Source organism: Berghia stephanieae, chromosome 3 (assembly GCF_034508935.2).
Source record: "Berghia stephanieae isolate SIO BIC M18660-M18661 chromosome 3, UCSD_Bste_1.3, whole genome shotgun sequence".
Taxonomy (NCBI): domain Eukaryota; kingdom Metazoa; phylum Mollusca; class Gastropoda; order Nudibranchia; family Aeolidiidae; genus Berghia; species Berghia stephanieae.
In genome coordinates this window covers 103,438,752-103,452,396 of record NC_088362.1, presented here as the reverse complement: position 1 = coordinate 103,452,396, position 13,645 = coordinate 103,438,752, and the positions used below count along the sequence as shown (strand labels likewise).

The 13,645-nt window shown below is 34.5% G+C and overlaps 1 protein-coding gene across 1 annotated transcript in view; it reads right to left on the bottom strand.

Annotated features, from left to right (window-relative positions):
* Window positions 1-9,790: 9,790 nt before the first annotated feature.
* LOC144969033 (acetyl-CoA carboxylase-like) overlaps window positions 9,791-13,645 on the bottom strand; it is a 54,790-nt gene continuing 50,935 nt past the window's right edge. The window contains 4 exon segments of the mRNA XM_078908000.1: window positions 9,791-10,071; window positions 10,723-10,856; window positions 11,436-11,606; window positions 12,211-12,478. Of these exon segments, the coding sequence (XP_078764126.1) occupies window positions 9,927-10,071; window positions 10,723-10,856; window positions 11,436-11,606; window positions 12,211-12,478 (718 nt within the window). The 3' untranslated portion in view covers window positions 9,791-9,926.

Here is a 13,645-nt window from a genome sequence, read left to right as displayed (position 1 = left end):
TTCACAAAGAGGTCCATGACCAACACGTAACAAGAAGAACGAGACATGACGCCTGTTAGGCGATATTACAATTTTTTTTCGGACAGAGACAACGCTGTTAACGGCTAGGTACTCTTTTTACACCTGAATACGGTGAGAGAATGTGAGTAAAGAGCCTTTTCCAAGGACTCAAGTATGCGCCGAGCGAGGCTCGAACCCAAGACCTTCCGATCCGAAAGCGAGTGTCATACCACAAGACCACATAGCCGCACATAACCAGTCCTCTTATAACCGAATTTCAAGGGAAATAAGGTAAATGGCCCACATCACCATCTCTCTCTCTCACACACACACACGCTTGCAAACTGACCTGTGTGTATTTGTGAGTGTGTGCGTAGTAAATAGTCTACACACACACGCACACACACACACACACAGAGAGAGAGAGAGAGAGAGAGAGAGAGAGAGAGAGAGAGAGAGAGGTGGTCCAATGTAGAACGACACATTTAGGTCATATCAGCGCCAGTAGAAAGAAAATGGGATACTTAATTTAAAAAAAAAAGTCTTACAATCAAAGCAATCAAGTTTTTTTTTAAAAAGAGTTTTACGGCGCTTGCGACACATTTAGGTCATCTCAGCACCAGTAATAAAGGAAGAATATGGGATAGTGAAAAAAACCCTCAAGAATTACAAGTAAAGGTACCCAAGAAAAAGAAAGATAAAGGGAACTTATTCAAATATGGAACAGATGTAGATTCCAAGAGCACACTCTCAGTGCACTTCGTTTGAGATCACATAAAAGTCTCATCCAGACATAAGCACAGGATCCCACTAAGAGGAATACACTCAAACGTTTACAATATGTGAGGCTGGCTGAGAAAACCCGTGAAGATGCGGCAAGCTTCGATTCGAGATATGAGCCAAAATCGAAGATAAGTGTTTCCCATAGTAACAAATTTTATTCAGAAAAAAATCATAACTTGGGTTCTAATAGACATAGAGTCTAGAAATTCTTTGTTTTTTGGTTTTTTTTTGTTTTTAAGGGTTTTACGGCGCTTGCAACACATTTAGTTTATATCAGCGCCAGTAAAAAGGAAGAAAATGGGATAGTAAAAAGTTCTAGAATTATAATTAAAGCACCCAAGAGAAAGTAAGACAAAGGGGAACTGGGAACGAACAGGGATCAGATGTAGATTCCAAGAGCATACCACCAATGTACTTAGTTTGAGATCACCTATGTCTCATCCGGACACAAGCACAAAATCCAACAAAGAGGAATGCACTCAAATGCTTACATTATAAATTCAAAATAAAAATATAATAGTACATAACAGAGAGATGATTTACAAGGAAAAAAATATCATCTCCCAAAACAATAACTATGCATTTGACTGTTTCCCTCCCAGCTAGGACTCCGGCCAGGGCCAGGACAAAACCAAGTAATCTCATTCCAAGACAAAGACAGAAAGCATGTTGGAAAACAGATATAAGGGGATAGAAGACACAGTATGTACCTCCCTGCCCGCTATGGGAGGTCAGGAACCCCTTATCCAGAGACACAGAAATAAAATTTAAAGTGGTAAATGATCAGAAAGGTATTGTCCACACCATTGCATACATAACTTAATTTTTTAAATTGCACATTTTCCCGGGTTTTCTCAGCCAACCACACATATATGTTCAAAACAAAAAAAAATAACTATCAGTTAAAAAAAAACATCATCTCCCAAATCTAACACTATATATTTGATTATTTCTCTCTGAGCCAAGGACTCCAGCAACGGTCAGGACAAAACCAACTAATCCCATTCCAAGACGAAGACAGAAAGCAACTCGGAAAACAAATATAAGGGGATAGATGACACAGCTAGTGATCTCCTGCCCGCCATGGGAGGTCAAAAGATCGTTTTTATTGTTTGTTTTTAAGGGTTTTACGGCGCTTCCAACACATTTAGGTTATATCAGCGCCAGTAAAAAGGAAGAAAATGGGATAGTAAAAAGTTATAGAATTACAATTAAAGCACCCAAGAAAAAGTAATACGTAGGGGAACTAGGAACAAATAGGGATCAGATGTAGATTCCAAGAGCATACCACCAATGTACTTAGTTTGAGATCACCTTTAAGTCTCATCCGGACACAAGCACAATATCCAACAAAGAGGAATACACTCAAATGCTTACATTATACATTGAAAATAACAATTATAATAATACATAACAGAGAGATGATTTACAAGGAAAAAAACATCATCTCCCAAAACAATAACTATGCATTTGACTGTTTCCTCCAAGCTAGAGTCCCGGCCAGGGCCAGGATAAAACCAAGTACTCTCATTCCAAGACAAAGACAGAAAGCATGTTGGAAAACAGTTATAAGGGGCTAGAAGACACAGTATGTACCCCCCTGCCCACTATGGGAGGTCAGGAACCCCACCCAGAGGTCAAAAGATCCCACCCAGATCGATAAATGTTATAAAAAACGGGAAGAATTATAATACAGCAAAGAATGTTTTTGTTTGTTTTGTTTTTAAAGATGTTACGGCACTTGCAACACATTTAGGTTATATCAGCGCCAGTAAAAAGGATGAAAATTGGATAGCAAAAAGTTCTAGATGTACAATTAAAAGGACTGGAGTAAAAAGTAAGATAAAGATGAATAGTTCAAATAGTAATAGGGAACAGAGTAGATTCCAAGAGCACACTATCAATGTACTAAGTTTGAGATCACTAAAAGTATAATCCAGTCACACGCACAGGTTCCCACTAAGAGGAATACACTCAAATGTTTTACAAATCATATATAATATAAAGAAACATAATGCAGTACATAACAGAGAGATGATTTACAAGGAAAAAAATATAATCTCCCAAAACTCTAACTAAACATTTGACTGTTAACCTCCCAGCCAGGGTTTCCGGCCAGGGCCTGGACAAAACCAAGTAATCTCATTCCAAGACAATGATAGAAATCATGTTGGAAAACAGATATAGGTGGGTAGAAGACACAGTTAGTACCTCCTGCCCACTGTGGGAGGTAAGGAACCCCACCCAGAATAGCAAAGAATCGCATCCAAAATAGAAAAGTCTTGTTTCAGGATAATATAAAAACCCTAAGATCGTGCAGAGATCATGAATTAATTTTATTTATTAAAACAACCTAATAAAAGTGCAAAAAATGCTTTATCGTGACATCGTACGGAGAGTCAAATTCGAAACCTTAATAATAATAATAATAATAATAATAATAATAATAATAATAATACTAATAATAATAATAAATAATAATAATAACAGTAGTAGTAGTAGTAGTAGTAGTAGTAGTAGTAGTAGTAGTAGTAGTAGTAGTAGTAGTAGTAGTAGTATCAACTATGGATCGCAACATACCTAATTGAGCACAAGTGAAGTATGGTTTGAATAAAACAATGGATCAATTTTTATAGAGTGAGAGGCAATAATCAGAGTGGCCATTTTCTTCATTGCTGTAATCAATTTTGGAAACGAATTGAAAAAATGTGGCGATATATAAAGAATGCCTTGACGTCTTAATTAATTGAAATATCACGGTCACAATCTATAAATGAAAGTTTAATGCTGGGTTGATGAGAATGATGAGGTTATTGTATCCCTTTCTTCGTCTTTTCCTGGTACATGATAGAGAACACTTGTAATCACAGCATGTCATTGAAACTATTGTAAATAGCTTCGTCCATGCCCACTTAATCTTATTCCACTGTACGAAATGACAAAAAAAATACCATTTTTTTGTTGAAAAGCTGGAACTGAAAGTCTTAACTATGAGCAGGAGCTAATATTACCGACTTAAATATTCTCTATCTATAATATCAAATTATATTCTAAAACGCAAATATTGTAATACAACATCCTACAGCTCTTTTACAAAGGTCTTGATGAGAGTAATGCCTAGAACTAGAAGACATGAATCATTAAAACAATTTAAAACAAACAAACAAACAACTGGAAAAGGCTCATTAAGATATTCCGCCTCTACGACCACATCCAAAAGGATAAGCTTGAATAATCGCTGCGTCATATTTATTATGACATTCACTAGTGTTTCAAATCTGTTTTGTTTCTTGCAACACATTAAGGTCATATTAGCGCCAGTAAAAAGGAAGAAAATGGGATAGTAAAAAGTTCTAGAATTGCAATTAAAGCACCCAAGAAAAGGTAAGACAAAGAGGAATTGGTTCCAATAAGAAACAGGTGTAGATCCCAAGAGCACACTATCAAAGTATACTTAGTTTGAGATCAGCTAAACGTCTCATCCACAAGCACAGGTCCCCACTAAGAGGAATACACTCAAATGTTTTACAAATCATATATAATATGAAGAAAACATAATACAATGCATAATAGATGATTTACAAGGAAAAAAATATCATCTCCCAAAACTAACTATATATTTGACTGTTTCCCTCTCCGCTAAAGTAACCGGCCAGGGCCAGGACAAAACCAAGTAATCTCATTCCAAGACAAAGACAGAGTGAGTTGGAAGACAGATATAAGGTTATAGAAGACACAAGAAGTGCCTCCCTGCCCACTATGGGAGGCCAGGAACCCCACCCAGTTTCAAATCTGTAACCTTATCCTTTAGGAAAACAATGAACAAACAACAGTTGTATTTCATTAATAACAACCCCTTCAGCAGTAACAGTCATGCAATTAGTGCTTCAATGCCTCGGAAGTGTATAGTGACGATTTACAAGAAAATTAAAAAAAACATCTTCTACATTTATGTCACCTTTGTTTATTTTGTCTTAGTTATTTTTACTTGGAATCTCCCGTCGATTTCCTGTTACTGCTCCCTTGGTAGTATAATATCATGTTAAGTTATTGTAAAATAAAACAGAACATGTTAATAAAGGTTTATTAACACATCTAAATCTAAACGGCAAGGCTAAAGTAAATTGAGACTTTTTTGGGGTGTTTTTGAGGAGGGGGGGGGGGGGGGGGGAAGTTAGATATAAAGAAAATAGGAACCACCTGGAAAGAATGAGAAAAGACAGAGGTCGGTGACGTGTTCTCGTTGACACCCTATGCTCCATAAACAGTAGTGTGTATATAGATAAGAAAAGTAAATTACTTTGTTCTTAGGTCATTTCAATATCATTCTATACAAATTTATAAATAATATTTCCCTAAAATATGACATGCATTATCATTATCATGGCTTAACCACAATTATGCGCAATGCATAGTAATTAACAAGTGTAAAAAGCTCCTATAGAAGAGGAATGATGAAAACCACCCAAATAAATAGTATCCCAAATGAATAGTGAGACATCAATTTGAATGTGAAAAACTGCAGGACAAACACTGACTGATACAAGATACAAATTTGAAAAGGTGTGTGAGACAATGTAACAGACAAATCAGGAAGAATAAATATAAGAAAAATATCTTCCCCTCATAAATACTATTCATACCTAGGGGATATGCTGATTGCCGTAAGTCACTGTCTAGTAAGCATTGTATCATACACGCCTTTTCAGATTTTAATGAGACATTTTTACATTCTCATAGTTTAATAAGCTCACATTCTAAATGAACCTCCCTGTTGTTGGTGATTGGTATATTCTATAATTTACACATGGATATCATATTGCACAGCGCGACTATGACATTACAGACATCTATAGAGAATTATTTTAATATCAAAGACGATTAATTATCATTGATATCAGTATCAGTTCCTGCAGTACAGACACAATACAGTGTGCTGACTGGACATCCACTGATCCTACCTCATATCAGTTTTGAATGTCTAATTGGTCAGCTAGTCCTTGTGTAGACTATCTGTACCATCTGTTGTTGGATTGAGAGTTTGAATTATGGAGGCATAAACAATACATTGTAAACTTTCTTGATTACAAATATGAGTGGATCAGGAAATCAAGACTTTTCAAATGATAGAGGACAAATAATAAAAGAAAAAAATAATCCGTCTCCATCTCACCCATCCATATCAATGAGGTTTCCGGACAACACAATTCTGAATGAAAGAGATTTGGCTCTAGTAAGGTTTATCTCATCCTCTTGTCACTTTGGCTCAGCAAGTAAAACAAAAATTTCAAACAATATCATTTTACATTTCTTGATCCACATTTAATTAATGATTTATACGACATATTGTTTACCCGCCAATTCCTGTATAAAATTGATGGATATGACTAAAATATTTTTGAAACAATGGACAAGACTACACATATTTAAATCATTTTATTCTACACACAATTTTTTAATTACCCTGAAAAAAATGTCTGATGAAAAGACAAAAAATGTCTGGCCTTGAAAAGAGTTCTCACATTCATTAACAAAACAAATAATAAAAATATTTGAAATAATATTAACTGATAGAATTTATCCAAAATTCTATAATCTGCGACTAAAAAAAGGAATCATACTTTATTTTATTTTCTCCTGTTCTAATGTCTGTTTAACTCTATGAGAGACGAAAAGACTGAATTCTAAATTTATCTCATTATTCATCTAACCAGTACTCCAACAAACCGTTTTAAACAAAGATAGCAGAACTAGTGATACAACATAGGATTCATTAAATCCAATCCAATCACCATGACTGAAAACAATGAAATCTAGTTTGGGGTAAGAGTGTGGTACAATGACAAAACACAATTTCTTTTTCTTTAAAAAAAAATTAAAATATCAATGAATTACACAAACCCCACCGTTTCCACAAGTTGGACATCTTCTTTACCTATCAATATTTGAACAGCACCCCCCTCCCGCTCCCCTCAACCCCCACCCCCAAAGAAATGTTTTGTCATTGTACAGCACCAAAGCCAATAAAACCTGCCCTGACTCAATGCTACTGGCTTACATTTGGATTCATCTGCTGCAACATGCCGTGTCATAAAAACCCTATTAAATCCACTTACATCATTTTATAACATTTATTCCAGATACAAATGGTCACAGCATTGTCATCCAATCACAGTCTTTAAAAATCTCATGCAAATACAACATTATGAAAACAAAATTCGATATCAATCAATTATAATCAGACATTCAAGCATTTAGCAGTATTCTCGTTGATTGTTTTACTTTCAAATAGCATGTATTAAATGTTAATTCAGAAAAGTGAGTGGAGCAGGCACTTATGTTGGTAACAACAAGATATGAAGTGAGTAGAAAAGTGCCAGAAGACAATAGAGAATAAAAAATTTTTTTCGCGGCGGTGGTGGGGTTTGAACCTGCGACCTTATTGGTACGACAACTCCGCCTGGCAGGTGAGAGCGTGGCTCTACCGTGTGAGCTATCCACGAACACAAAAATATTCGTTTCAAACCCAAAGTCATTTCTAGATCCCTCTCTCACCCACTTCTTGAGATCGCCGATTCGTTCACCACCATCGCGAAGTAATTTTGACCAGCAGTTAAGCTTAATAGCCAATATTCTCATCACAAACATATAACATAGAAACGATTGAGACATTGAGTATGCTCTGGTGTATGGGGTGAATTTTTAATTCAGAAAAGTGAGTGGAGCAGGCACTTATGTTGGTAACAACAAGATATGAAGTGAGTAGAAAAGTGTCAGAAGACAATAGAGAATAAAAATTTTTTTTCTCTATTGTCTTCTGGCACTTTTCTACTCACTTCATATCTTGTTGTTACCAACATAAGTGCCTGCTCCACTCACTTTTCTGAATTAAAAATTCACCCCATACACCGGAGCATACTCAATGTCTCAATCGTTTCTATGTTATATGTTTGTGATGAGAATATTGGCTATTAAGCTTAACTGCTGGTCAAAATTACTTCGCGATGGTGGTGAACGAATCGGCGATCTCAAGAAGTGGGTGAGAGAGGGATCTAGAAATGACTTTGGGTTTGAAACGAATATTTTTGTGTTCGTGGATAGCTCACACGGTAGAGCCACGCTCTCACCTGCCAGGCGGAGTTGTCGTACCAATAAGGTCGCAGGTTCAAACCTCATCACCGCCGCGAACAAACCCCACCACCGCCGCGAAAAAAATTTTTTATTCTCTATTGTCTTCTGGCACTTTTCTACTCACTTCATATCTTGGTATTAAATGTTAAAAGTCTTAAGCCAATGCCTCTGTTATTTTAATAAAACAGACTTCTTAATGGTGATTTTTATAATTATAACAAATATATACAAGATGTAAAAGTGTAAACATAATAAGTTGTAACAGTGATGTGGTGTGGTCAGTTTGTATCTAAATCAAGCAAAAATAGGATTGGACTTTTTCATTAAATAAATAAATAAAGTAAATATAGAAATATAAGATTTGGCATGACGGAAATCTGGTGTCAAATTAAAGTATGAAAGCAATTTGTAGATATCCAGTTGTGGTGAAAATAATTCCACATTGTCAAATGTCGTGTGTCGAAAAAATTCAGTAAGAAAGATAATTGTTACTATCTCTCCATACAGTACACTCATCAATGATAAACAATCGTCACATATCATCAGCTTGTTAAGTATAAAAATAACTTATTTTAAAAATTCTCTAGAAAATAAATTAATTTGATAAACTTTGAAAAAAACAAACAAACAAATATTTAGAAAAATGCAACACATTAATTAACACATTAAGTATCAAGATAAGTTATAACAGACTTAGAATTGTCAATTGTCATATATTAGAAAAAAGCAAAAAAGAAGTTTAAAAAACGTGGTAAATATTGGATCAATGTCAGTGTCAGACTCTTTGCCTGTTCAAGCACTAGGTACAAATGTATCTATAGTTACAGCATGAGAACAACCTAGTGTATGGAGCTTTCAAAGCTAATAATTTGATGAAGACAATAGTCAAAGTCAGACTTCAATCAAGGAAGTGACATTTTTAATCTCCAGTTTAAAATTAGAAGAAAAAAAAAATTGAATACAAGCATACACATGAGATGCTACCACCACGGCATTCCATGAAGAAAATAGATAATGTATCAAACAATCGTAAAAACGAAATCACCAAAGTTATCCAGGTGAGCAAACTGGAGTCCAATGTTTTGCTTATAACTCCTTGATGGGATGACGTCAATCTAGTCTTATTGGTCAAATAAATGTAAATGATACAATGTTGAAGATTGTACATGGCACATACACACAAACATGCACACATACATACAAGCACATACACACATATGTATTTGAGGCCTTAAAACAACTACAATAATAATAATAATAATAATAATAATAAAAAATATAAATAAATAATAATAATAATAATAATAAATAATATAATAATAATAATAATAATAAAAAAATACAAATAAAAATAATATTATAAAACATCACGATAATAAATACTACAATTTTGATAATTTTATTCAATGATAATAATGAAATCATATAAACAAATAATATTGTGAATATCAACGATTCCTGAGACCAGATTTTGTACATTTTAAAGACTACGATAAATTTTGATTGATCGATGTTAACACAGCATTATGCCTTATACTTTCTTCACAGCTGTCACAAATCCTAAAGCACAGTCAAAATCGTTTGCGCCTCTTTCATTATACTCTTCCACTATCAATCTTGAGGCCTCCTCAATTCATCCAAAATTTCACATTTTCTTTCAATTCTGAGATTCCTTGCACTCTTGAGTAAAGATATACTAGAACTTTTTCGAAGGCCTTTTTACAATTATATTCTAAGACAGTAGATTCTAGCTACAGATTCTAGCTTTACACCTATACATCTCTTCCATCTCAGAAACTGGAAGCAATATCGATTCTGAAAGATGCATAGGAGTAATGACATATTTTCACGTTCTGCTCTTCAGTCATAAGCCCCATAGAATCCATTCTTAGATATCTAAACTCTACCCAAGGTTCTTTCTAAAACCTCAAAACAACACACATTTATAATGAAGTCTATCTACAGTCGTACTTGAGCTCATTGTGAAGCAACTAAAACAACCTTGGAATTTTTCAGTCTGAAGTTTCTATGCAACCTTCCTCCTGTTCATTGAGGTTGGATAATATACGAGCTACTTCATTCCTTTGAGTGACACTCATCTGTTGACTCATTGACACGATGGAATCCATCGCTACATCTGGATTTTTGCTCATCAATCTGGGTAGTTTACAAAACAAAAGATAAAGCAAGTGAATAAATAAAATGAGCTTTTGAGCCTGGGAGGAGGTTAAAAAAAATAATATTTCTATAAATGCAGACCTGCTATAGACCACAAAGCAAAAACCTGTCTATTTTTGAAAAAATCTGCATTTGAAGAAAAAAAATTTGTATCAACCTAAATTTCATGATGTTTATTCTTATTTATATAAATTATAACTTTGAAATGCTTAATTCTAGTTCAGTCTGTCATACATCCATATTCGTGTCAAAAATTTTGGTTAAAAAATCATAATTTGGAAGGGGAAAAAATGGAATTGACTTGCAAAATTCTGTATAGTTTTACATCAATAAAATCTGTTAATGTGACAGGTCTGTAAATGGCGGAAGGTGAAGATTATTATGAAGATTAGGATAATAATAGTGGTTTTCAGATTAACAATAAAAATGAAACTAGAACATAATTAATTATGTGTAATTGTAAAATCTTATTTTAAAGAATTACAACAGATCAATAACCATAGTATAGATAAAGATAATGATTAATTTTGGACAGGGTTCATAAATCTATGCAATTAAAAATTCCAAACACAAATGAATACCAACATATTTTAAAAAAAATTAAATTAAAATAAACAACCCAGAACTTACTCTCTAACTTGTGATAGAACATGTTCACGTTGTAGACATCGAATGTTTTCTAGAACACAACTTTGTTCATTGTCCTCCCTCAGCTGTTCCTCCAACCACTCCACCATCAACTTGTCATCCTCATACTGGTAAGCCTGCAAAGGACATCATGTGACACCAACCACCATAAGTAAAACTAGAGCACAGTTTTGTTTCAAAAGTTTTTGGTAAAAAATTAAGGAGTGTTAAGACAGTGCACTAAGGTTAAAATATCTAATATTTATCACCAGTGACAATTTTTAAAAAGCTGGTTTTGCAAATTTCGATATTTCATGTTGAGCAAAACATTTCTTTCTTTGTCATGATGCCACTCAATTACTAATAATCTATCTAAAATTATGAGGGTTTCATTCAACATGGATCAAATCATTACAAATTATAAACCAAACCATTCAATTCATACCGATAATCCAAATTCCTATTTTCCCTCAGAAAACCCCCAAAGGTTTGTTTGTTTGTTTGTTTTTAAGGGCCAGGACAAAACCAAGTAATCTCATTCCAAGACAAAGACAGAAAGCAATTGGCAAACAGATATAGGGGGTAGAAGACTCAGTAAGTAACCTCCTTGCCCACTATGGGAGGTCGGGAACCCCACCCAGAACCTCCAAAGGAATTTGTATGATAAAATCTTAAGATCCTATAATTTTCTAACTATGCCACGATTTAACGCTCACCTTTGTGTTGCCCATGTTTTCCAGGAACCATCGGCTCAGCATAGAGTCTAGCTGGGACATACTGGAGTTGGGGACAATCTCCTTCAGCATTTTCTTTGCCTTCAAGTCAAGCAGTCGACGACGCAAGCGCCAGTAGAAAAACTCCCTTGATCTGCTCCATGTCAGGATTTGCTGTACGCAGTAATAAATCAATACGTGAATGAATAAATAAATTAATACATTTATGCGATAATATATTAAAAAATAAACAACCATTTCATTATTTTTAGAGTCTGAAGCAGCTGTCAGAATTGCTATCCATTTAATTTTGAACCACAGTTAGATCCAAAATTAATAAAAAGATAAAACTTGAAAGATACAGCTTATGGTCAAATGTCATTATGAAACATTAATGACCTTTTAAATACCTTCTTCTTTTTTGTTCTTCAAAACTGAAACGTTTAGCATGGACAACACGTTTAGCATGAACAACACAATCACTGTTCCAAATGACACTACATTGCTTATCATTATAATTATTTTTAAAATCTTCAAACATTTAAACACATACCTCACTTTTTAACTCCTTCACAATATAATTCACCTTCATAAACATCTGGTCGGAAATCAATTCATAAAGTTCTTTTTGCCTATGCTATACAGTTCATGTTTTCATTTTTCTTATTTCTCTCTTTCAACAAAAGCAAGAACCTCAGGTTAGAATTTTCAATTATCATTATTATTTTAGATAAATCAGTGCTTGAAGCCAAAAAATGACTAACACTCAAACTCTCACCTTTACGCATCCTTTCTCCTCCATCCTCCCTGGTGTATCGTGGAGATCAGCAAACATGACAGCCACAGAGTGATACAATGGACACAGCAATTCCACACGACTATGAAGCTCTGTCTCCAGCTTTTCCTTTTCCTCTGCACTCAAAGTCGGAGTTGACAACTTCTCCACAAGATTCTTGCATTTTGGGTCCAAGCGACGGATACATTTGTCTACGTCTTTCCGTCGGAATTTGATCTCAACAGTTCCTTCTGCCTCCAGCACACCTCCCCTAGAACACAAATATAGTATGGGGTTTAAATTCAAGTTGAGAAAATCTGAAGTTTGAATCATAAACAACAGAAAAAGAAAAAAAAAGAAAAAGAAAAGAAAAAGAAAGAAAGAAAGAAAGAAAGAAAGAAAGAAAGAAAGAAAAAAAAAAAAAAAAGAGAGAGAAAGGAGAGAGAAGAGAGAGAGAAGAGAGAGAGAGAAGAGAGAGAGAAGAGATAGAGAGATAGAGAGAGAAGAGAGAGAGAGAAAGAGAGAGAGAGAAGAGATAGAGAGAAGAGAGAGAGAGAGAGAGAGAGAGAAGAGAGAGAGAGAGAGAGAGAAAGAGAAAGAGAGAGAGAGAGAGAGAGAGAGAGAGAGAGAGAAAGTGAGAGAGAGAGAGTGTGTGTGTTCGTTGGACATAAAAAAAGCCTACCTACTTTATAAAAATAAATCAATCAATATGAACATTCAAATAGTGCATTTTCAGGAATTTACTATTCTCAGTGAAGTTTACGATGCTTCATTTATTTCCTAAAAAGATCATACAGTTAAGTCACATGTTAAATGTCTTTTTTTTATACTAGCACTCTTACAGTATCTGTCACTGTTTAAAGACAAGTAACCATTCACACCTGAGTCAAGTGGGGTAAAATGTGCAAAGTGCCTTAACTCTCTCCTTACCGCTATTTTTAGAATTCCCCCCAAAAATTCACACCCTCCCGACACAAAATAGACTTTTCCTAATCAAACAAAAACGTAACAAGTGCATTCTATACAGAATGTTGTTCAGCAAAATGATGTCTACAACACAATGTTTAGTATTTATAGCTGTAATCAAAGCATTTCTTTAAATGCTGTAATGTACAAGAGAAATCAGAATGAGAAAATTGTCGGTTGCATCGTAACGAATGTGACGATTTTTCCTATGGGTGGTAAGGAGAGGGTTAACTAAGAATTTAACTCCAGGGTTAGAGTTATCTGATAACTGCCACATATCCAGCTATTGACAAGATTCCACATCACTTTCAACGGTGAATGCATAGTGGCCAACTTTTCAGAGACCAATAACAAAACTCCATCAGTGCATAAACACTTTGGACGAAAACCACACCATATCAATTATCATTTATTATCATGTTTATTTTTCGTGTTTGTTGTAAAATAGAAATAAACACAATAAAATCAAGAA